At 41.0% G+C, this 26592-nt stretch overlaps 1 protein-coding gene across 8 annotated transcripts in view; it reads right to left on the bottom strand.

Moving 5' to 3' along the window:
- Positions 1-26592, bottom strand: part of LGR4 (leucine rich repeat containing G protein-coupled receptor 4) — a 90758-nt gene that overhangs the window by 40618 nt on the left and 23548 nt on the right. For 7 of the 8 annotated variants that reach the window (XM_057414426.1, XM_057414421.1, XM_057414423.1 and 4 more), the window contains one exon: positions 6134-6205. In XM_057414426.1, the coding sequence (XP_057270409.1) occupies positions 6134-6205 (72 nt within the window). Of the gene's footprint in view, positions 1-6133; positions 6206-24172; positions 24192-26592 lie in introns of those variants that run through there. The other variant, XM_057414428.1, reaches the window with a different exon arrangement.

The following is a 26592-nucleotide window of genomic DNA, read 5'->3' as shown; positions in this document are numbered from 1 at the left end:
CAAATCATACCACCTAGTTGCACAAGAGGATATTTAACCACAGCCTCAGTTCCCACATGCCAGCTAACACGAGGCACCAGGACAGCTTTTCTTGTGAAGATTCATCCTTATATTTTCTACTCGAAACAAGTCCTTTATGTCCAGCTTCCCACTACAAATCCTGGGACTACTCATGCTTAATAAAGGGAGAGGAACGGCATCATCTCATCAACATTGCCACACTACCTTGAAAATAGTATTTTAAAAGATCCAAGACTAATGGACAAAAAACATCCTTCCTCCAAATGCTCCACCAGCCAGGTGAGGAAAGACACTGCCTCCCAAACTAACAGCTCGGCCTTGGTGGCCTTGGCATTACTCCAAGACATGTCTTATTCATAAAACCAAAGTAATAAGACAGACACTCCCCATCCCCCCCCAGGATAATACAACTTGGTGCTGATGCAGAAATTAGAAGGAAGGGGACCATATAAATTACACACCGAAATAGATACAACAAAAGCAAGCAGCTGTGACATTTCAGCCAGGCGGTCATCTTCAGCTGCAGTCAAGAGGAAAAATAACTCTAGACATTTCCCTTGCAGATACTTCCTGATTACAACCTTATGGCAAAACCACCTCATTTTCACTGCCAGAATGCATTTTAATTAATCCTTATGTCCTTAAAATATACTTTGTCAATGAAAAGCCATGATCAGAGACTCTGGCTGGGGAAGGGGGACTTGAAATGTTTAAGCAAGGCCTCTTAGTGCTGTAATCAGCACAGATTTTATTAAATAGTTGAGCAAATACGCAGTTGCACTCTTTCTTTCCCTGAAAAATTAGTTGCGTGTGTGCAGTCTCTCGCTGCTTTTTCATCTCTCAAAAAACAGACTAGCATTGTCTTTCAGAAAAGAAGAAATTTTTATTGATCTCAATCTTCCTTTTATCACTTTATTTCCCTATTTTCACCAGCCATTAAATAAAAACCTCAACAAAGTGTCACAGAATGAAGACTGTTACATACTGTATATGAACAAAAGCCAGAAACACAGACCTTGGCATCAGCACACATCTGGAAGATAATAGAGCACTGCTGGCTCTTCAGTGATTTCAGCTTCAGTGCTTGTGCTTTCAGGAGGGACTGTTTTCCTTGCAGTATTACTGGGCATGATATGATCACCACACCAGTCAGAGAGCACAGCATCCTCCCTAACCCTTACTGGAAAAGGTCAGAGCCCTGCCTTGAGGATGACTGGTTGGGAGGTGACCAGCACTCCCCTTCACACAACCATGTGCTTGTGTCACAGGCAATCTACAGACAGACTACAGGACAGTTTGCTATCCTCTGCCTCCTGGCAGCCTCTCACATGGACCAGTAGCCAGGCAGCCAAAACCTTACCATCTAAACTTCACCCATCAGTGCAGGGCAAATAGGATAACATTTTAAAGAGTTAAGAGTGGAAATCAAAACAAGACTACAAGGTCAGTAAGTCAAGGAGATTTCTGCTTTATTAGAGCAGTTGAAGTTTCTGAAGCCAAACTGGTAAACTGGGCAAAGAATGAAAATAATTGTCGATTTGCCCTCCTGAGAGGGCCTTTTTAATTAATCCAGCAGATCATTAGCTAATATGGTGAATGGAAATCATGCAGTTAAAAACCTTCAGACTGTTTCAGATAATTTTATTTATTAGAAGGAACCGTATCTGTGCAGAAGAGTCTCAAAACATAACACAGCCTAACTCTTCCAGTTCAAAATTCACACTGGAAAATGGTTTCTGCTTTCTAAAAACACTGCATTATCTAACTGTATTTCCATCCTCTAGCTTTCTATAAATACTTTAAGGTGTGGTTAGAAAAGGGTGGCCAAGTTCTTCAAGGATTTTTAGTTTCCATATCCAGCAGCTCAAGGCTCCAGTGTATTTATGTTAGCATTTTCTGGGGAATACACTTCAGTAACTGCTGTGGCAAAGCCCTTGGTGGTCCGCTCCTTGCTGACTCTGACCATTGCCGTTTCAATCATCCGCAAATTACTTCCAGATGGGTATCAGTTACACAGAGATGGAGAATTTTTATAACATTTATAAATAGTGCAAGAATCCTACAGACATATGATAAGTGTGCTATGCAGGGACAGGCACGATGAGGCTGTGGACAGGGGCACTTTGAGCACATATCCCAAAGGGCACATTCTACCCATGGACAAGCTGGAAGCCCTTTGCTTGTACCTGTGAGTAACACTCAGGTAGGATGCTACCTTAAAGATGCAAAACTCAGAGAACACCTGCAAATTTGATACTTCTCAGGGGAGCCACTTCCCGCCTGTTCGTATGTCTTCTTCCACCTAGCAATTAGTCTCCCAGACATTTCCTGGTGTCTTCAATAACCCACCATGGCATAGGATGCATCCATCAAAGCAGCCAGGTCACTCCCCCTTCAGTGATGTAGAAAGCACCTTTGCACTGAGCAGTCAGCTTGTACAAGTCTGGCATGCTGCTTCTTGCACTTTTGTTCGCTGGTGTTCATTTTAGGATTCAGAAAATGATCCTCCAGACTACCAAAGAATTCACTGCATTAAGGAAATGACAACCCCCATTTTAAATGGCTCTGACTGCATTTTTTAATCCCATCCTCTTCGTACAGGCACTGTGTAAGACTCAGCTGCCTACATAATACATCTAATTGCCTCCCATTTACATTCAATTAAATCCTGTGATACTATTTTGCAATATTAATTAACTGCCTTTGCCAGTGGCTAATCTCCCCGAGCATTTGACAAACAACACGGCTAAAGTATGGTAAAAAGAGAAAAGTGTCTAGGACTGCCTCCTGGATGAATAGCTACTAGAGTCCATGGTGATGTAGGTACTTACTGCATTCCTATTAGTTTGTGGGATTTTCATTTGCTTCAGATGTGCAATTCTTGGGAAAAGTTCTCAATAGAAAAGTCACTTCTAGCACAGATTTCAACACTACTTTGCTTTTTCTTTGGTGTGGAGACTCACACCCAGGTTTCTGTGCTGAAAAAGCAACTTTGCTAGTGCCTGGCAGTCAGAATGTGGATCTGTTCAGCTGTAAATAAGAGACAGAACAAGAGTTTGAAGATCATCTTAGAGCGGAGAGGGAAAATTGTGGTTGTACAGTGGGAAGTAAAACAGTTTGGGTTTTTCTGTCCACAATAAGCAGAAATAAAGACCAAATAATTTCTGTATCCTGTCCCATACTGAAAAAGGAACGGGCAGAATGAAGCAAAACCATGTCATGTCTAGAGCTGGTTATTTCTGTTAAGGAAGGAAGCTACTTTTCTTTGAATCTACTTGATTATTTTCCCTCTAAGGAAGAACATGAATTGAAGCAAAGGACTTGTGCATGGATGGTCTTGAAAGAAAAGGAAGAAAACATCCTCATTCGGTGTTGGTAGGTATAGCCAGAGCCTTTGCACTCTGCTTCAAATTCAAAGCAGGTGCTGCTGTGAAACATTACCAACAGCTCTCAAGTCTCAGTTAATGGTTTTCAACTGAGAATTACTGTTCACAGGTACTGTCTACTGATGGCTCTGCTCTAACATGTGTTTTCCTGTCTTTCTGCATTCATGATAGCTGTTGAAATGGACAGCGCTTTTCTTTGGTCTGTTTCTGGAGAATCTCCTACCTCTGCAGCTGTAGGAGGTAACTCAAAAATTAAAACTGTATCTATTTTTTTTATTGCACTATGGAATTATGATTGATTTTAGTATGTCTAAACATTTGGCAACTATCATTTTTACCATAAAGTTGTTGGGGTTTGGGGGGGTGATTTTTTGTTGGTGGTTTGTTGTGGGGGTTTTTTTTTGGTTGTTTGGTTTGGTTGGGGTTTTTTTTCCCCCAGAAATTGCTTTAACATTTCAAGTAAGCATACTAGGCACAATTTAAAGCTTCTGGGTGTTCACTTTAATTCTGAGCTTAATTCTAGCCTATTTTTTCTTGCAAACTGAAATGCTGGAATATAGGGGGACAATGAGAGACACATTGCAAATGGCTCTTAGGCAACAAGCACAATAGATGATGGCTGAAGGCTCTGCCTTTTCTCTTTACCTTCTTTACCTCCTGACACACCCCAGGGTTTATGGAAGTTACACAACATGCACACCCACCAGTTAGGTTTTTATTGCTTAATTACTTATAGGGGAAAAAAAAAAAAAGTCTCCCACAGTCATCTCAAGCTGGGAAAAGAGTTGTTTGGGGTTTTTTAACTAACTTTAGGTGTGAAATATGACTATTAAGAATCTCAAAAAAATTAACTACACATAGTTTAACAAAACACACAGGCATACAACAGCATATATTATAAAGCACATAGGGAATGTTGGCCTGTACATACACTGGGCCAAACAAGCCTTCTCAGGCTTCTAATTTTTCTTTCCTTTTTTTGTTTTTTTTTTTCTTTTTAATTAAATTGACTACTTCTGCCATAGTGCCTTTCTGAAATTGTGTCACTTGCACACACGCATCATCTGAAACCCTGATAAACCTATTTTCTTTCATAAAGTATTCTTGACTACATTGCAAACTTAAGCAATACTGAAAATCAGAGGGAATAAACCCAAACCTGTTAAGCATATGATACCACAAACTATTCATCTGACACAAATAAGATCAACTGCTTCATAATTTTACTGGTGAAAGTCAAAACCACTTAAATAACTAATTTTTCCCTGGTTCTTAACTGTGTAAGTAATGGTAGCTACTACATTATCAGTATATAAGAAAGACCAAAATTGTAAGGAGAGGTAGAACACCTTATTAGACAAACCAGCACAGCTGGGGTGCAAGTAAGAAAAGCAAGGCACCTTTCAGGAGTGCAAGCTCTTCTTCAGGAGCAAGTGATTCATCTCATATCAAATATCTCAGTACCTTTGTTCCAGGATGGTGTAGTGGTTGAGTTCCTTATAGCAGATACCCCGAGTCAAAAGGTTCTGGGTTTTACCTGCAGTTTTGCTATGGGGTTAATTTATCCTGTTGCCCTCTACAAATGTCTTCCATGCTTTGCTTCAGTCTCTTCATCTGTAAAGTTGGAATAATGCTTCCCTACTTGATAAAGGTTTGTCTCTTTGGGGAAATTAGTTGTTCTTTCCCTAATGTGTATTTATTGAAAAAAAAATCTCTCAACAAAGCATTCATAGTTCTAGTCTAGCCAAAGTCACTAATGAAGATAGCTTTACTTTGTATTTTAAAGGCTCTTCCATGTAGGAAATGCTACTTTGACACTGAAAACACACGAGAAGCAAAGCAAATCGCTGTGGGTTTGTCATATCTATTGCTTTTTACTGGAACTTCTCAACGCTTACTGGCAAAGGTTGAACCACTACCCTCTATTCATAGATAAGGAAACCAAGGCACACAGAAGTCTCTTGACATATCAGAGTACCTACTAAAGTAGCAATTGGAAGTCAAAGCCTTGTCCCTGTTCATTGACTCTTAAACGCAGTCTAATTCAGGGCTAAGCTGTGAAAGCGTGCTTCAACTTGGCAAAGGCATCTCAGTGAAGACTTTGGTTCAACAGAACACCAGGCACATGAGCCTTAGCACAGCTCAAGGATTCAGAAATCCAAGTATCACTTTAGTGAAACTTAATAAAAAGCTAAAGAAAAAAAAAAACAAACAAACAAACCAAGAAAAGAGTGAGGCGAGAGGAAGATGGGAAGTGGAGAATTATTTCTGTCAGGGAAACTAAAACCAAGAAGCCCTGTACCACAGAACTTGAATTTCTGATGTAGGTCAGGATGGGCTTGTGAGCACTGCACCTGCAGCCTAAGGGGGCAATGGGAGAAAGCTGCTCTGTAAATGAAACAACATATATTTTATGGAATTTATACAACAGCTATAGTGTAGCTCCTTCAGAAACAATGGTAATTACACACCTCTTGTGTTATCTTTGGATAACACTGTAATTAGTATGTGTCATCACTCTACCCATGATTAAAATAATTACCATGAAAAGCCCCTTGTAAGTAGCATTTACTGTTCCGGTTTCCAAACATGTACAGGATTATTTTTTTAAAGCATAATTGCTTTCTCTGTTCACAGCTCAACTCAACACTATTTCCCCACCCACCTTCCACTTCACACAGCCATCTGATGTTGTAGCAAAACCTGAACATGTGTGAAATACTTACAGCTCTTCCAAGTAGGGAAAGTTCTTGAATGCATCCTCCGGTAGCCTTGTGATGTTATTCATGCTGATATCTCTGGAGAAGAAAAGCAGACAGATTTATCAATAAACAGGAAAGGATTTTTACACTCCAGCAAAAGGAGGAGAAAAAGAAAGCTTAGGCAGATTGCATGACAACAACAACAAAAAAAATAAATTCCAGCATCACACAGTAAGTAGTATCTCTTTCTAGTAATTTGCATCCCGAACTTTCCAAGCACAGTAATTTGAGAATCCAGCTGCAGCAAAGACCTATATAATGGAAAGCTGATAAAAGAGTTCTCTGACACCTCTAAGCAACAAAAAATTCCTGTGAAACTACAGGGTATGCATGGATGGAAGAGGCTCTACAGCACTCTTATCCCCAGTACTGATTTTTACCAACTTACATATGCACACGATTTTGAACCCAGATGATTAAGACCACTCTACAACCACATCATATGAAAACAATAATAATAAAAAAGACTGTGACCACCCACCATGCAAATTTTCATCCCACAGTGTCTTAAAAAAAATTAAGAAAAATATGCATTGGGACTTAATAAATAGCTTCTGGCAAACAGGGCTTCTGGAACAACCGACAAGAATAGCAGAAACATGTCCTAGCTCTACCCACAGTCATTTTCCTTCTACAAAACTTATAGAAGTCCCCGAGGTAATAGTTTTAAGCAGATTTCATTCTCAGTCCCTGAGCAGAGACAGGCCGGCAGCAAGTGCTTACATGATAGGTATGCAGACCTGTTCAGCCTTTTTTCTTTCCAAAGGAGCAGTAAGTGGCAAAGCTGGTGCCATCACCTCAGTTCACACCTACATAACCATCACAGATAATCCCATCCTAAAGCAAGTTATTACTCAATGTGAATAAAAGTAGCATGAAAACAATTCAGTTTGATAATTAAACAAATAACTGCCTAACAATTCATGACATAACCCAAGTTCTTACTTTACATTTGGTTACTGCTTTTTTTGGTTGTTTTTAATATGCAGTTTAACGAGCAAGTCAGTGAGACTACGTACAGCCCTGCTTCCACACGCTGTTCTGTAGCATCCATGTGCCACCTCCCCACAGATTTTGGGTAAAAAGAAACAAAACTAAATTACCCCTTCCATCTCACTGATAGTCAACTAGTAACACTGACACTCCTCTAGGAAGATCTTGAAAGGTTGGTGACTGCATGCAGGACAACAGATTTTGCTTGCCACTCAAAATGCTTAATGTCAGAATTAAGTACCTACTGCTAGGGCAGACATTCTCAGCCCATCCATAGCCACCTCTCTTTTCAAACATCTGCCTCAACTGCAATTATCACTTCTGATGAGGCAGAGAAAAGGCAATTCAGACTCTTCCTGCTATGCTGGGAAGGCACAAATTCCTGAAGAACTATTTTGTAGCAGCAAAAATACAGCCCAGGAGAAATAAAATGTTTCACATTCAGGATATCTTCCATGGCTCACACCCATGACAGGACTCGGTGCTGACCCTAGGAGATTCGAAGTCAGGCCCCTAAGGGGAATAAGGAGCATGTGGAGGGGTTGGTGCTGCTTCTGTGCACAAACATCCAAGTCATTTGTGCCTCGTTTCATACTGTGACCCAATGCCACATCAGTACCATATAACCTACCAAAAATATTGCAGCAGCTAATTAAACCACTTCTTGCAAGAAGTGCCCGCATTATTCCTCCAGCTGCCAGACCATACTGTCTAACATAGTTAATGAAAAAAAGTTTCCTTATTTATACTGACAACAGAATGCACTATTTAAAACACACCATAGTTACTGGGGGAAAAAAAATTTCCCCCACAGCAGTTGACAACTGATGTCAGTGAATTAATGTTCAGATTAACAACTGGCAACTGGTCTGCTGGCCCTGACCTGGCAGAACAGGCTCTCAGCAACACCTGATATGAACACTGCACTCTTACATGTAATCTAGATGAAACTGTTCCTTTAAACTAAATGTGTATTAAATAGCAGGCCAAGGCTTCACTGCTCATATCCAGGTGTAAATCAAGAGAGTTATTCCCCAGGAGTTGTTAAGAGTACGCTAACGTAACTCAAGAGCAACTGTACACCAACATAACTCAAGACCAATGGTGGCTAAAATAAGGTTCAGCACATACAGACCAAACCAATTGTGAGAAAAGGACCAAGAAAATCCACTATGGTACAACCGACTCCTTCACTAAGCTCCAGAAGGAGCTGAACTAGAAGATCATTTACTTCTGAACTCTACAACCTGCATGCGCTTTAAGAGGTTCTTTGTGTCTCAGCAGTGGCTTGGGTACTGTAAGATGGTGCAGTTGCTGTGGGTGACGTTTTTCTTCTTGTTCAGGAAAGTAAATAAAGCTGTCTGCTCCACAGGAGTCTGCAACTTTGATTCACCCTACCTCCCACAGGCATTTTTCAAATTGTCATGAATACATGTGCTTCACACATCCAGGCCAGCCCTCTCCTTTCCAGAGGACTACACATCCCTGCCACTATCAACTAGGAAGCATTTATGAATAGAGCAGAAGAGCAAGCAGGGAGTGGAGACCCTACACAAATCCTAAGAAATAGTAACCCGTGCAAGCAAATCACAACTCTCTCAAAAGACTGTCCAGGTGATATAAAACCCTATCATTGTATATTAAATGGTGGTAATAAGTCAACAGTACATATCATCAGAAAGCACTTCATGAACAACTAACCATCAGCTGGTTGATGGTTTTGACTGCAACCACATCCGTTGCACTATGTGACAGCCCTTTGGTGCAGAACAAGTAAGAAATCACATCTGTCTGAAAGCAATGGTCTTGAAGTTCCAGAACAAAAAATGCCAGATTTTTACAAATGTCACATGCAATCCTAAACAAAGTCAATGGAAACCAGGTAGACCTACAGTATGGCTGAGATCCAAATTTGACACAATTTTGGCTTTCTCTGGGTTCTGAAATTAGCAAAGAATGATTTTTGCCTGTAAGTTAGCATCTACAGTGTTCATATAGGGAGTGGACTCTTCAGATGTAAGCATGAAAAAGAACACCTTAATAATGAAGATGTGTAAAGCATCATCAAGATTCCCAAATCCTATTGAAATTTTTGTTTCAGCAGAGCTATACATAGAAAGATACACAAAGACGCATTGCAATTCTTTAGCATTATCATGTCAATCTTCACAGGCTTATCATGATACCTTGCTAAAAGTCTGGAATTATGACCAAGTTTCTGTATTTGCCTTTACTGCAACCGATAGTCACTCCTACTCAGTAAAAAAGCCAATCTGTATAGCAGTAATTCACAGACTTCCAAAGTTTCTTCATGATCACCACACTACTTCTAAATCAAATTTTGTTTAATTAAAAGCATTATGTAAAAGCAGTTTTGCTGCAGAAATTATAAGTGTGATTGCAAATGCCTCACCCATTAACAGACTTGGGTAGAGCACACTTTGAAAAACTGCTAGATACAATTAATCTTATCTGAAGTGCACTATCAGCAAAAAAAAAACCCACATAGAAGGAAAACCACAAGGAATTGTAGAAGCCAAAATCAGACACTTGTTTTGTTTTTTAAATATATATGTATGTGTGTGTGTGTACACATATAGGTTTTTCAATTTTCACTTCACTCTACAGAATATCCTCAGTCGAAGAATGAGTTCAGGGGGGCAATTTTCTGGTAATAAAATATTAAGAAGTTCATGAGCTTCAATGCAAGAATTTACAAACAATATTATCAAACATCCGTATCACTAAAATTGGCTGACTTAATAATTACTCTTTAAAAAGTTTACCTATTTAATTTGGAAGACACTGGCAGTATCCATGGCAATGATGCTATCACACAACCGAAGGGTCACGTCAGCAGTTGCCTAATGCCTCATTTCAGAAAGACTCTGCTGAAGGAACCTCACTGGATTGGGTTATTACACCCAGACCTAAGGCCCCTCAAAACAGCACAATACCTACAAACCTTTTGATCACCACCAAAACACCACCCCCACAACACCCCCAACAAACACCAAAAAAGCCCCACAGTTGTCATAGATTTTACTGGCACACTGAAGTTATGACTCAGTATATGAAAGGCATATCTTTAATTTCTTGTTCTCTTACCCCTTTTCAGAATGATCTGTCAGCCCTGGCAACCTACAGCTTTGTCCTGAAATCAGAACTCAGCCCCATGGTTATATCTGGGGGTTTTTGCCTGGGAAGTCCAAAACAAACACAACAGCTTAAAGAGGCAAAAGACAAGGACAGAGATGCGGGCTTACGCCATGGATTTGTCAGGAAAATGAAGGAGAAGTTGGGGTAGACCTGCACCTTTCAGCAGCTAACCATTAACTGAGCTTATCTGTACAAAGCAGCCAGGCTAAATCTTCGGTCACTAACCAACTTTAACCAAGGCAGAGAAGTGGTAGATGTTCCCCATCCCTGGAAACATTCAAGGGTGTGATCAGGCAAGGATCTGGCATCAAAACTAAATGATGAGCAGCTGAAGGTGGTAATTTCTTTAGCAAAAAGAGGCTACATGTCAGGGATAACATGAATCACAGGCTTATAGTGACAACTAGTTTCACCATTTCAGGTAGGAGGGATGTAACACCAGAATATAAACAATAGCGTGCTCCTTCCTCCAGCGCTATTGCTGCCGTGGCTGCAGTTTTGAACAAATAAGGCTCTAGCACTTGGACAGAAGATTTATCCTTCTTCCAGGAAAGTAATACAGAACAGAGAAAAAAATCCCCATCAAAACACAACTAAAACAAGTACTGAACATGTTATTTCACTATGCCAGGTGCTGCAGAGACTAATTTTTACAGGCCAGAGGTGAAAAAGCCACAGTACTCCAGCAGTCATCTGTTCTTTGCAGTGGGCTTCCGCAGATTCCTCCAGCTTATTCAGACAGCTACTTTAATCATAGAATCATAGAATGGTTAGGGTTGGAAAGGACCTTAAGATCATCAAGTTCCAAACCCCCTGCCATGGGCAGGGACACCTTACACTAAATCATATCACCCAAGGCCTCGTCCAACCTGGTCTTGAACACTGCCAGGGATGGAGCATTCACAACCTCCCTGGGCAACCCATTCCAGGGCCTCACCACCCTAACAGGAAAGAATTTCCTCCTTAAATCCAATCTAAACTTTCCCTGTTTAAGTCTGAACCCATTACCCCTTGTCCTGTCACTACAGTCCCTAATGAAGAGTCCCTCTCCAGCATCCCTATAGGCCCCCTTCAGATACATACTGGAAGGCTGCTATGAGATCTCCACGCAGCCTTCTCTTCTCCACGCTGAACAGCCCCAACTTTCTCAGCCTATCTTCATACAAGAGGTGCTCCAGTCCCCTGATCATCCTCATGGCCCTCCCCTGGACTTGTTCCAGAAGTTCCATGTCTGTTTTATGTTGAGGACACCAGAACTGCACACAATACTCCAGGTGAGGTCTCACAAGAGCAGAGGAGAGGGGCAGGATCACCTCCTTCAACCTGCTGGTCACGCCCCTTTTGATGCGGCCCAGGATACGGTTGGCTTTCTGGGCTGCGAGCACACACTGTTGGCTCATGTTCATTTTCTCACTGACCAACACCCCCAAGTCCTTCTACACAGGGCTCTCTAAATCTCTTCTCTGCACAACCTGTAGCTGTGCCTGGGATTGCTCCGACCCAGGTGCAGGACCTTGCACTTGGCATGGTTAAACTTCATGAGGTTGGCATCAGCCCAACTCACAAGGGTGTCAAGGTCCCTCTGGATGGCATTCCTTCCCTCCAGGGTATCAACCGAACCACACAGCTTGGTGTCATCGGCAAACTTGCTGAGGGCACACTCAATCCCACTGTCCATGTCAGCGACGAAGATGTTGAACAAGACCGGTCCCAACTCCGATCCCTGAGGGACACCACTCGTTACTGGTCTCCAGCTGGACATTGAGCCATTGACCACAACTCTTTGCGTGCGGCCACCCAGCCAGTTCTTTATCCACTGAGTGGTGCATCCATCAAATTGATGTCTCTCCAATTTTGAGACAAGGATGTTGTGTGGGACAGTGTCGAACGCTTTACACAAGTCCAGGTAGATGACATCAACTGCTCTACCCCTGTCCATCAGTTCTGTAGCCCCATCATAGAAGACCACCAAATTGGTCAGGGAGGATTTCCCCTTAGTGAAGCCATGCTGGCTGTCACCAAGCATCTTGTTGTTTTTCATGTGCCTTAGCATGCCTTCCAGGAGAATCTGCTCCAAGATTTTGCCAGGCACAGAGGTGAGACTGACTGGTCTGTAATTCCCTGGGTCACCCCTTCTTGAAAATGGGGGTTATATTTCCCTTTTTCCAGTCATCGGGAGCTTCACCTGACTGCCACGATTTTTCAAATATGATGTCCAGCGGCTTCGCAACTTCATTTGCCAGCTCCTTCAGGACCTGCGGATGGATTTCATCAGGTCCCATGGACTTGTACACGTTCAGATTTTTAAGATGGTCTCGAACCAGCTCCTCTCCTACAGTGGGCCCAAGGTCTTTATTTCCAGCTTAGTTTAGCAAAGTCCCCCGCTTTCACCCAACACTGACACATGAAGTCTTTACAAATACTTGTACATATAGTAACCAGCACAGATGCTTCCCTCTGCTGAAAATAGGCATCAAATGAGATAAAATAACTTGGCAGAGGATAGCACCGTTGACTAGATACAGTAAAAATACACAGTACCACATCTCCTCTCTGCATAGATTTAAACAACTATTAAAGCACCCAGCAGCAGAGACTTCAGAAACCTGAACTAGGCAATATAACGCACTTGAGCTTTTTTATTATACTCCTGTGCAAAAATTCCAGTCCCTGATGAGATATTTTGGTTGCCAGTTTGGAGGTTTTTTTTTTAAAAGATTCTTTATTCTATCACTAACCAAATTCAAACTCCCCCAGGCTTCAGGATGAGCAGAAATACTTCCCATCTCAAATGGCAACTTAGTAATTCTATCACATTTTAAAAAGAGAAACCCCTGCTTATCTTTAGAAAGTGGCTTCAGTCACGGCTTCCATCTGTGGTATCAGGCAAAAGAGAATTAGATGAAATGCACAGCTTCTCACAGCATCTCCTGCAGGACACAATTCTCGCTCTCATTTTAAAGTATAGCCTCTACCATGAAGCAGCCTGAAGTTTATCCTAAACTTCCTAACGATGGCCAGAGTGGGATTCTGGCACAAACGGATTAAGGGAACAGTAATTCTTGCACAAGAAGAAAAGCTGCAACCACAAAGTAAGACCACAAAATGGGAAACATAAGACTGCCTGCAGAGGGCTACAGAAAGGACAGGCAAAAAATGATAAACAAAATAGCCCAAGGTACAGGCTGAGACTAAAAGCTAACAACCCACGACAGATGATGGGCATTGGAAAAGAAAACTATGCCATCCTCCCTGGACTGAAGGACATTTAGCTGCTACAGCCTTGTTTTGATGATACCCACTGTTCTTCACTGCATCTGCCCAGCCAAAAGGTATGCACATTTTATGCAAAGAAACCTTGCTTGCTACCCAACTCTGTTATGCCGGCACATCTAAAACTCAGACATGTGGGTGCTAAACTCTTGATCCTGTGTTGCAGCCCTGACTATCAACACCAGGATTTGCCCTGAACTGGGGGTGCATGCACCTTCCTACCTACCACATCCATGCACTCCATCAGAAGGCATGTTAACTACTTAAAATACTCCAAAAATACTGTACAAAAGTTCTTCATCTGGAAAAACATGAAATATCTAGCTACAGAAAAGGAAAACTACATTGCAATCAAGATTGGCTGCTTAAAATATAAAACAAAAATACTTTCCCCACCCCGTGCTCCCCTGCACTTTGTTAATAGCTAACTTCTTTTTGGATATCACCTAACCTCTATCTTTTGTGAAGTTTAGAAGGAAAGAGGAAAAGGGAAGGAGAAAAAGAGAGAGAGGAGTGTCTGTTGAAGGAAAGAAGATCATGTTTCAACAAGGCACCTTTAAAATCCTATAAAATACTCCCTCTGAGCAAGCTTAACCTGTTTGTTGATAGATAATAGCATGTAATACTGTAGGCTCCATTCAGTCTTTTCCAAGGTCTGGGCACTCTGCCACTGAGTTATTTAATTATAACACTTACAAAATGATTTAGGCTGAGCTATCTATATTTGAATAAAGCCTTCCTACCTACTTGCAAGAAAACATTAGGTAAAAGGTCTTAGTCTTACATAAAATTCCCCAGGTATTCAGCTTCAGTAGTACTAGGAAAAGCTAGAGCTGTTAATATCTTTACAAACTACATTCAGTAAACCAGGTGCAAGTCAGCATGACAGAAAACATTCAGCAACAATCAGCCACCAGTTACCACTGGGACCACTGATAGGTGGATAGTGTCCCAATGACATTAACATTCGTGAAGATCAACAAGACAAAGCAGCAGGTATTTTTGTCAGTATACCAGACCAACAATTCTATGCCAATTATCCAAAAAACAGGGGCAGAAGTAGATGCTGCTGTATGCCAGTCCTTTGAATTTGATCCAGGTCACATCTGCATTAACCAGCAGAACTACCTGGAGCAAAGGGTGGGCAGGGGAAGAAAGGAGAAGTCAGGGAAACTCAAGGCTAGACCAATCTAAGTTGTCCTGCAGTGCCACAGTTCTGAAGAAACACCTTTGGCATCAAACTCCTTGTAGAAATACACTCACATGATGAAACCCAACATAATTCAACGAAATCACACACTTCACCAACCAGTTCCAGGGGAAACCAGGAGCTGAATTACATCCTAGTTTAGACCTGCTGTTCTGTCCTAGTTAGCCAATTCCCTCACAATGAACATAAAACCACTGAAGTGATATAGTAAATGAGTTTGCATTAATACTGTCCCATGTCTTAATTGTATTCAGTGTATAATGAAAACAGAGAAAGCCTAGAGGATCAGCAAGGAAATTCTAAGTAAATTAATTCCATTAAAAGTTTGGGTTGGTTTTTTGTTGTTTTACTCTACCTTTCTGATAACAAGCAGCAAACAATTCTGTTTCAGAAGCATCTCCTCACAGATACTGTTTGGAATGGTAATGGACTGCACCATGAATCCAATGAGAGCAGCTAAAATTCATGGGTATGTATTACAGGCAGACATGCCAATCCCAACAGATAGAAATCATGAACAGAAGGCAAACAAAATTGCCATGTGTTGGAGGATCCCAGGTGAATTTTTCAGTCATTTGGAGTGGTTTTCTCAAAACAGACTGAAAATGGTCTTTCAGCTTTAAACTTCATTCATGCTATAAAAACGTCATCATTCAAGGCCTGATGTGGTTCTGGGCAACCTGATCTAGTTGAATATGTCCCTGCCCATGGCAGGGGGTTGGACTAAATGACCTCTTAGGGTCTCTTCCAACCCAAACCGTTCTATGAATCAAGCAGAGGAAATCTGATGCTTACAGAGAGGCCTATACTTGGGAAGTGTCTGGGCTTGCAGTAATGTTTGAGTTTAAAGAAAAAGTTAAAGTAATACACTAAGTAATTAATTTCTTACCTTTTATATACTACCTACATCTGTTACTGCAAGGTTTGGCTACCTCAGCCTTTACTATTAGCTAATGTTTATATGGTAATAGGACACTGATGCCCAAATATGTTAGACTGGTATTGTATTTAACATTTACCTTCAACCAGCTTCTGACAGCTCTGCACAACTGCCAGTGCCCATCTCTCATCAGGGAGGGCCCAGCTCAAGGGCACCTCTGGGTATGCCAACAGCCAAGGACCCCACAGCATTAACTATCCGATATTCTCCAATCCTCACTGCCATGCCCCAACACATTTTTCTCCTTCTAATCCTCACCTATTGTTACTTTTAACATGGACAAAGTTGTTAATTAAAAAAACAAGATGGAAGATTTGAAACTAATTATTGCATTAATATACATTTTTCTCCTTGTGATTCCATCTCTCCCCAAGTACCTTAAGTATGGTCCTACTGCTTTTGACATGACACGAGACCTCCAACACTTAAAAAGGCACAGAAACCTGTTCTGTATTCACAGCCCATTTTGCAGTTACAAAAAGCCTAGCAGCCATGCCATTTCTTCAATTATGAGCATGTTTCTTTTCCCACTTCTTCTAGGAAACATTCTTGTAAGAAAGGATATATCCAAATACTTAAAGCCTTAGTCAACATCTGCAGTGACTAGCTAAATACGACAGAGGTTGTATTCCCACCCAGCAAATACTTGCCATTTCCTAAGTACTCATACTATCTCTCTAATGAGCACAACGTCTTATCATCTCTTGTTTGTATTGCAACAAGAAGCTAAGGGCCCTAGTTCAACATATCAACGTGATTGGCACTGTACAAATATGCAATTGGAGACACTCCTCACCTAGAACTGAATTTGCTGCTTAAATGGACTAGACAACAAATGGACAAGAAAACAGGCACAGAAAGGTACGGTAAGCTGCCCAAAGTTGCCAGCAGAGCCTGGAGTCCCCTCCAGTAACCCAATGCTGCTCATGTGCTATGCCCAGCAACTACCCACCATGTCCTTTTCAAAACAAATTAATTACCTTTCTTTTTCCTGGGTTTTGGGGTTGTTTTTTGGGGGGGTTGTTGTTTTTTTTTTTAGCAGAACAGGACAGGAGACTCTTTTGACAGTTTCTCCTTTGCTAGATGTAGGTTCACTCCAATCGGTAGCAGCAGAAAGAAATTACATTCTAACAGCTATGCAAGAAATTACGTGCAGTGTTTCCATCCACTTTTTTGTGGTTCAAACTAACTGGAACATTTGTGTCACTGCTCACTTGGGGATGAAGCACTTAAACTGCTTTTCCTTGGAAGCAATCAAACATCAGACTACCCACCAACCCTGGCTATTAAGAGGGAACTTAGTTACTCAAAAGTTTTAGCAAACAGGGGTACATGGAGCTCTTTCTCAGTACAAATAAAAAATAAATAAAAAAAAAATTAACCCCACATAAATCCTATTGATTCCGGTAAGCTTTTAGCATTTTGCTGAAATAGCACCTACATTTTCACTGACAGCCACAGAAAGGCTGAAAAAATTCAGACAAGTCTCCTCCTGCAAGGGAAGTAACATCCTCCTTTCCCCCACCGTATCTCCAAGTTATTTCTCCTGCCTCCTCCTCCCATGTCACATCAACCTGTTAGTTTTTTATTTTCTCTTTTTTTTCTTCCAATGATGTCTTAGCTTTCTTTCAGCCACAGTAACTAGCTCTAATGTACCCTATTCATGTGCCAATCAAGCCATCATCAAGATCTTAGAGAGAACAATACTTGTATGCAAAGGCCTATTTGGAACTGGTATTTGAGTCACTGCAGGCCAGCCATTAAGCAATCACACATACGGTTAATGGCCTATGTTGACACATGGTGGGGAATTAACCCAGAAAAAAATTCCACTGCGTTATTATGAAAGAGATCATATCCTGAAATAGGACTATAGCACAAGTTAACATACTCTTCGGTTAATTTTTAAGAGTCACACATTTGGTGCAGATTACGGGCTGAAGGAAGGGTTTATTGTAAGCTGGAGGAGGAAATAAAATGTCTTTCAGTGCAAGAGTATTTCCCTTACATAGTTAAGAGATTATTTATAGCTGATAGTAAAATTATGCATTATTCATGGTTTTGTAATTAATTACTCTCCAGAATACAGGAATACAGGGAATTGAGTACAAAAAAATATCAGGCTGCGAGTGTGACAGGCACATTGGTCAAGTAATCTGAGGGCAAGCCAGTGCTGAGATACTCTTCCTATATTTGTGAATATCCATCACAAAATAGGAATAATTAACCTGTGCAAGACCATGAAGAAATCCATGAACAAAACCAAGCAGGAACTCAGATCATCCACATCCCGGATCTCTAACCAACCTTCCATGTGCTGCTAGGGAAACTACTAGGAAACTACCAGGGAAACCCCCTGCCAAGCTGCTAGGGAAGCTCCCAGCACGGCTTCATCACAGCTACTTTCTGGCTTGAAAGTTGTTAAAATCATGTAGACAAAGTAACTTGGCTAACCAAGACTCCAAGAGTAACCACAGATTAAAATGTCAGCAAGATCATCATAAGCATTTGGTGACACACCCCTCAGATACACAACCACTTGAGGTAACACAGACTACAGGGGACTTCAGGAGAGCAGTGAAAATCTGTAAGGACCAACATTTTCCAGAGGACCGCTGCAAAGCACCTTTGCCAGGTGGACTCATCATGCCTTGCAACTAGCACAGCAGTTGTTTGGGGGCTGAAATCTGAACAATGTCATTATTTCATGCCAATTGCATGTTTTGTGCACTTTTCCCAGTTTGGCTCCTGTCTCCAGACAGTACAGCTCAGGCTATGCACAAAGCCAAGGCAAGTTTTATATCTGGCAAGGTGTAAACCTGGCGCAAGCATTCAAAATGCTATCCTCCTCTTAGCAAATATTCTGTTTTTCATTGATGTCTCTTCCAGCTATGGAAAACTATGAAGAATACTTTCATGCCTTCATCCCATTTAACAACCCATAAACTGGCTGAATAACAGCTCTCCAAGTAAGGGGCTTGAAACTGGAATCATCTTTGCCCAAAACACACACGTCTAAACCATTCATTACTATCACCATTTCTGGAAAGGCTTGAGATGATTTGTAAAAGCCACTGAAATAAGCAGAAGGATTTTTTCTTTTTTTATTATTATATTTTAATCCATAGCTCTCCACACATAAAGGGTAATAGAGAACAGAGCAACAGACTACATGTTTAAGGCTTAAACCTATTACATCTCCAGGGTGTAGTCGCATGATATGTTTTCTTTCTCACAAAGGAAATTGGCTTATATTCCTACCGCTTTGCACCTCCACAGTAGGAACTGTTTACAGGTAGCATTCTATAATCAGATCATTGTAATAATCTGGATTTAAGCAAAAACATTACTGTGTTTTGGCCTGTTATTGGTTTTTTTGGATAGGGTCAGCTTTCTTCTCTATTATGGCCTTGGACAGAGCTGTGCCAGCACAACTATGGAACAGCAGACGCCTGTGGCAGTAGGAAAGAGGAAAGGTACTGAAAGAGACAGTGGGAACTTTGCGCTAAAAGCAAACATAATATGTAGCTATGCCTGTGATGAGATCAACACCAGATTCCCTAATGGCATTTTACAGAAAGGTATTTGTCATGTTTTAAGTAAATAAAGTTTAACATTGTGTTTGCAACCAAGTTAAAATAGGGCAGCACTGACAGTTGCTGCAATTGGCTTTACCACCGGGGAGTCATACTGAACCATCAACCACCAAGATAACTATGTCATTTTTAAATTACTCGAACTTTGACTTTTCTTTAATGAGTTACATAAGCCCCAGGTTAGACAAACATGCACGTCTTAATTTAAATCACATATTGCTAAACTGAACACAGACACTTTATGTGTTACCAAGCCACGGTTTTATTCACTACTATTGAGGAAGTTCTCAAGCATTTTCTTCCTTATCAAAAACTTCTGTGAAGAACCATTGCTGAAACACTAGGAACATCACCAAACTATGTCATCTAACCAGTTTAATGAGATCTGTGTGTCCTCCCCTCCAGCCTCGGGTCCTTGCTGCATAACCACAAACACCTACAAAGCATGTTTCATTCCATTCAACAGTTTCAAGGGCAATGCCATAAAACTTAAACCGCCTCTACATGACTGTAGGGAGCCACACTCACCCTTTGGACTCCAAGGACACCACATCTTCCTCCACCTAGCAACACGGTATTTACTACAACAAACATTTCACACCAAAACCTCCCGGTTACAACTCCGGACAGAGCTTCAGTTCCTTGCCCCAGCAGATACTCGTTTTGTGGGTTTGGACAGGTTGATTCCCCTTCCCAAACTCCAGGTTCAAAGGAGAATAATCTTTTTTTGCATCTCTGCAAGGAAGGGGAGGATAAAGCTGCTGATGTTTCTGAGCTGCCCAGACAGAGCCCAGCACTTCAATCTGATAGAAAAGCAATGCTATCATTACACACATATATTCACATCAAAACTTCTGTTGCATTTTCACTCTGTGTTTTTGCTCTGTTACAGAAAGAGAACACCAACAGCTACACATCCCATTTTATAAAAATGCCAACTTTAGTAACTCTAAGTACTCTGGATTTTATTCATTTTCTTCTGGTTTATTTTGGTCTCCTAGTCTGTCCCACCCAATGTTTAGAAAGCAACCTGAGCCTCAGAAGTCTGGGTAAGCCCTACATTTTTAGAAGGCTACAAGCAAAAAGAGCAAAATAAGAATGGTGTATGAACACAGTCACACAATGAAGCCAGAAGACAAAATGTAAACATCTCAATCAGTCCAAATGTATATACAACAGGTTCAGCATCTAAGACTTTTTTTCACTTGCACATAACATACAACATGTAACTTGGATGTAACTAAAAATTATTTCTAGAGGAAAAAAAAAATTAATCTTTTCCTGCAATACAGCACTATAATTATCTACATACTGTGGGAAAACTAAAAGCACACAGTACAGCTTTCTAGTGTCAAAACAGATTTTGTGGCAGCACCTGGAATGGCCTTTATAGAACCAAAGGTGCTTTTACACAGGAATTTCTAAGGCATCTTAAAGTAGCTGACAAAGCACATTTTGATACGATGTAAAACTCAGGTTATGGAAAATATTGATCATCAACTACCGCACAGTACCTGAACAGAAGAATAATTTCCACTTTGTGACATTTGAAGGTTAAAGTCTGCCTGAAACGCTCTGAAGTTGATACCTTCACCAGATGGTAAAGAGAGGGTTGCCGCCTATTGTCAAGATGTGTAGCTCCAGACAAGAATCCAAACAGCTTCCCAAGCTTTAGAGTTACTGTGGTTTCAGCTACATTCCTCTTTATATTTGAGATGGATGGTCAAGGCCCTTACACACATAAATACATGGGCTGAGCATCCACCTTACATTCCAGTGACCCTTAGACACAAATTGAAATTAAGAGTGCACTGGCAGACATTTTGTGCAGCTTTCGAGAAGAGCTATAGGTTCAGGTTCTACTTCCAACAGTATAGGATTGAACAAGGGATATCAAGGAAGCATTTTAAACCAATTTTATTTCTGCTTGTATAATGAGAGTCAGGAATTATCTCATTCTTACCTGACTTAGAGCAAATTACTTCATTTCAAGAAGCACAAAGTATGCTTTCCCTTGTGAAAAAACAGAACTCTCTGCTTAGTGGTTCAAGTGGTACAAGGCTTTTATTCCCTCCCACCTTCCCAACTTCTACTTGCTGTCATGTTAAAGCAACATAATACGCTTTATTAAATGTTCATGATGTAAATCATGAACTGCAAATCAAAGTTCATGATTTACAGTGACACAGCACCTGTGGTGGGCACATACATAGTGGTGGGTTTTCTCCCCCAAAGGCTGCAGTAAAAACCATTTAGCAACATCACAGAACTGCACACATTTGCATCACTCATATTCTTGAGAACTTGGTGAAGGTACAGCCCTACCACTGACACCATCCAACAGATAACAAAAGCCCACACAGCCACATCCTCCAGAAAAGATGGATCCTCCATCAAGAGCCTCAAGTGAGGCTGTCTGCACCATGCCAAGCTCATGGGGGACACAACTAACTTCAGTCAATGTGGGCTGGCAATACAGGGGCAACTGGCAGGAGCAGTTATGTCTGTAAATAGCAAGCCATCCAGTGGAAAAAAATGTAAAGGAAAATATTCAATCTGGATGAAGAGAAACCAACTGAAAGCACAAAAGCTCTTCTTAAGGCACCAGGAGATGAAGGATTAATGTCCTCAAACAGCTTCCAGCCTCAGAAGTCTGAAGGACAAAAGGCAAGAGCTGCAGCAGAAAGCCACATAAGATGACGAGCACCGCCTTTCTTATATATATACTTTATGAGGAACCATGCCTGGACACAGATTTTAGATGGCTACACAAAGAGGCTACCGCAACCACCAAGAGGCCTCCTGAGCACCTAACATGCCGAGAAGTCTTTCAGCATAACAAACCAAGATGGATCAACTCTGACTGCAACATGGGTCCTTCCTCAATATTTGCCCCCAGCTGGAATTCTCCAGAATCAAAACAGTTGGTGAACCCGGCTATTCATCAACCAAGTCTTTTCACACACTTAAACTACAAGTAGAAGCTCAAAGAATCAAAGAAACAAACAAACAAAAAATAGGGAGAAAGGAAAAAAATTGGAATTTAAAAAGCAAGAGGTGTGGGAGAGGATTTTAAAACGTACTGGTCCAACCAACAGAGACGTAGGAGAAGGGGTGGCAAGTCTGAGGCACAGGGACACTTTCTGAGGTCCCTAATAGCATGCAGACATGTATTTTAGGAAGTCTGCCAACAGCAACCTGCAGAGGTTGTCCCTCTATCACTATGGCATACAAAGCAACAAGCATAGCCTGAGCTGGCAGCCATAAGATGGTTAATGCCCACTGCACACCAATTAGAAAACCCCCTACAGTTAAAATTAACTGCAATTGCAAAGAAAAAGAAAATACAAAAGAAATAAGAGGAGAAAAAAGAAACCCAAAAACCTGCACTCTCTCAGACGCCCCGAGAAAAAGCCAAGTACGCTGTTATCGGGGGGACGACACATTCCCATTCCACAACAGCATATTCACAGTAGTTTTCAATCAACATCTACACAAGTCACTGGGGGGGAGGAGAGAAAGAAAAAAAAAAAAATCTGTTTTCTTTCATACAATTCCACAAAAATAACTGTCATCACAACCATCCTTGTGGCAGAAAAGTCCGTATTTGCCTGCAGTGAAATCCGTCTGCAGCTGCCCTGTGGAAAAGACAGGCAATAATTGGCTTCTTTCACCTCTGTTAACCACGAACAAAAGTGTCATTCAGCTCCCAAATGGACAGAAGGCACCAATGGATGGTCAGCTCGCTGAGCCAATGGGCTGGAATAACAATAACCCTGTAGCATTTTCTTTTTCCTTTTGTTTAGTCTTTCAAAGCCCTTAATTAAGACCCTCACAAAGCACCCCTACAGACTTCTTTCAATGAAGCATTACACGCCTGTTTTCTTGTATTTAAGGAAGAAAAGTAACAGGGATTTCTGAAACACATTAAGCAGTACACACAATTTCCATGTATTCACAACTGAAATACTGTTACATTTTAGCTTTTAAATATTATCGTCCATAAAAAGAAGTTCAAGCTTACTGTGCCCACTCTTTGCTGTACATCCATTGCTATGTCAAAAACAACAATTAAATACAGGTAGCCATAAATCTGGTGTAACTGCAACAGCTCACCCCAATCTTTCGCGAGCCAGCAGCTCCCAAAACGAAGGCAAGTGGAACGAGGCATGTTGATGCCTGGGCATCCCAAAGCAGCAGGCAGCTGAGAAAGGATGGGGTAACGTAGGGAACTAATTTGTTGCGACTGCACATGACGCACTGGCATTGTCTGAAAAATCAGAGCTGGTGAAGGCAAAGGTATATTCCCTGCTGGGTTTGGTGACCTTCCATACAATTCAGTATCTGCTGTCATTTAATATACATGAAGGTAATCTGTACTCCATTATTCACAACCAAACTGATGGAATACCAGTGTTTGTGTATTAAACAGGACATCTGAGGACTACTACTGCTTTCTGGCAGCACAGGCAGTTGCTGCTGAACAGAAGTGCTATAGAAACTTCCTAGAAATATCAGAGTACACAGCAGCAGCTCTTTTCTTGAAGGTCATTTCCCCCAGCCACAAACAGGAAACAAAACAGTCCTAAGAAAACACCACTGAATTATCATCCTTGTAGGTGCAGGATACTTTGGCCAAACCTAGTCACCATGTCTTTTCCCACCCTAAACCAGCCTCAGCAGCAGGCTAACATGGCCCCTGTTTTTGTGAGGAACCCAGTGCAGTGAAGGGTGCAGGGGTGGGTGAGGAGCATCAGGTACAACTTAGGACCTAAGGAAGCCATCACCAGCCAGCAATGGTCGAACCCCTCCAGCATGCTGCAGCCCCTCACCATTGCCTTGTAAATATTCTTAGCCTGTGAAAGGTGGCATCTGGGCAGCTTCCTTGCATTAGACCAGTCCAGAGAAGGTGCAGCCAAACAGGGTCAAAATTATCAGCAGACAAAAGAAAAAAACAACAGGCTGAAGCTCTGGTAATCTCCAAAATGCTCTCTTCCCTGAAAGAGAACAGGAATGGCCTTTTTCTCACTGACAAAACCCCACACAACACGAAGCGGGAACAGAACAAAGACATTTCTATTACTAATACCAATCTGAGTGAAGACAAAAAAGCAATGGTTTAAAACCCCCCTCTACACTACCTACATATCCAGCAGGCATTCTTTAACATGCAGCACTTGCTATAAAGGCCACATACATCTAGTCAAAATGCAACGGGGTATAAATCAGTTTAGACCTTTTTTATTATTTTTATTTTTTATTTTTTTAAAACATACCAGCTTTAGCTGCATGTATCCATATGCAACACAGACAAGGAAGAAACTTGCCTTTCAGAAATGGCAATCTAGCAGCAGTACTTGGTGATTTTGCTTTTCAAAGTCAGACTGGCCTATTTAGGTACTACAGACCAAAATCTCTCCTAGTCAGACCTCAGACTACTGAATTAAGGTCACAAGAAATAACACAAGATCATCAATTGTGCTGCATGGACGTTGTTCCTGTTTCCTACTACTACAAGAAAATATGATGTAACTGTACTAAAAGGCAAGAATAAAATATATTTTTTAAAAAAGACAATGTCTGCATGACTTGGTTTTGAAGGCCCAACTCTAAGCACATATTCTTGGAAAGCCTGTTCATGTGCCTTTATGTGCCTTTATCAGAATGTGCTGTATCACTGACCTTGACCATGATTATTTACCAGAAGAGTTCAGGAGGAACTCCTGATCAACAGCAAAGAGAAGTAAGTTAAATTCTGAAAACAAGCATGAAATGTCATTCTGAATGCATCCAATTGTACCAGCCACAATCCAAATTCATATAATGCTGATAAAAGTCTCATGAGAGCGTCTGATAAAACTGCAATACAATGTTAATATTCACCACTGCAGTATAATGTAAAAAAAGCAAAACAAGACCCAGCCTCTCCCATGCCACCCCAAAGCCCCAGATACAGCTCCAAGTGCCCAGGACAGGGGGATCTCGGTACCTAAACAGCCAAGGTCTTAAAATACAACAATCAAAACAACAAAAAAAAAAAAACAAAAAAAAAACCAACAACGAACCACCACCACCCCCCACCCCCCACCCCAAAAAAAAAATCCCTGTGAGGCCCTCTCCAGCATGACTTTGTCAGTCAGGAATCGCATCCCAAACTGGATAGTTGTGCTAACCAACTTTAGTAGTGCAGCTGTGGACTTGCGGATTCTGCCCCGACATGAATAAAAATACTACTACTTACCACTGCTGACCCAAGAATATAAACTAACTAAAAATTAGAATATTTTTCTAATTTTCAAGGAAAAGGCATACAAGCAAATGAAATATTTCACAAAAACCTTCAGCCAAAATAAACCGACAGCCATCACTTGCCATAAGTAAGAGGTCAAAGAAGCACTTATTACTCGTACATTTCTTGAAAAGGTAAAGTTCTCTCTTTAATTCAACTCTGTTCTCAGTATTTACACAACTACACCTATTTAAAACTGAGTAGATTTTAATCACTAAACTGGCAAGAAAAAAACCTACCACACTTAATGCAAAAGAACATTGCAAGTATTTACATGAAAAACAAAGACCTACCACAATACCTATCCAGCCCACACTCTTAGCAACAGAGATTAAGGCTTGTCAAGTTTAATCATGTACATTAGATCAATTTTTTTATATAAACGCATCTGATGCATGTGTGATGGAAAAGCAAGAGAGCCACAAAAGGCAATCAAGTAATCCACCTGCATTTCTAGCCTGCTTGTAGACAGAAATAGCACATGAATCTTTCCAGCATTATGCATCTTATAGATTAACTCCAAGAAGAAAATAGGGCTTGTGAACCCTTATCTCCTTCTATCTCCACACAACAAACATGGGCACATTTTAACTTCATCATTGCTATCCTCCAGGCATCCATTGCTATACTCCAGCTCTTACCTAAAGGCCATAGGTCAAAGCAAAACCCTTTCTGATGTATAAACCTATGTTGCAGTGAAGACAACTATAATGGATGCAAGGTGGACAAAGAATACCCCTCCCAAGCTCCATTAATAAAAAGATCTGGTTTTTCTTGTTCTCGCTTGCTTCAAAGAAGTCCGGTTTCTTCTGCCTTGAAAGACTATGGGTTTTACTGAATCAGTAAACTGGGGCCAGTAAAACTTGCCATGCAGCTCAAAACCTGTCTCTAATATGGACAACTGAGTACGACCAACACCCTGTTTTACTCATTACCAATCTCATCACATATTAAGACCAACAT

This window comes from Pezoporus wallicus, unplaced genomic scaffold (assembly GCF_028554395.1).
Source record: "Pezoporus wallicus isolate ANWC-B61680 ecotype Strahan unplaced genomic scaffold, APGP_CSIRO_Pwel_v1 contig_5967, whole genome shotgun sequence".
Taxonomy (NCBI): domain Eukaryota; kingdom Metazoa; phylum Chordata; class Aves; order Psittaciformes; family Psittacidae; genus Pezoporus; species Pezoporus wallicus.
The sequence above is the reverse complement of the archived record's forward strand: the minus strand, read 5'-3'. Positions and strand labels throughout refer to the sequence as shown.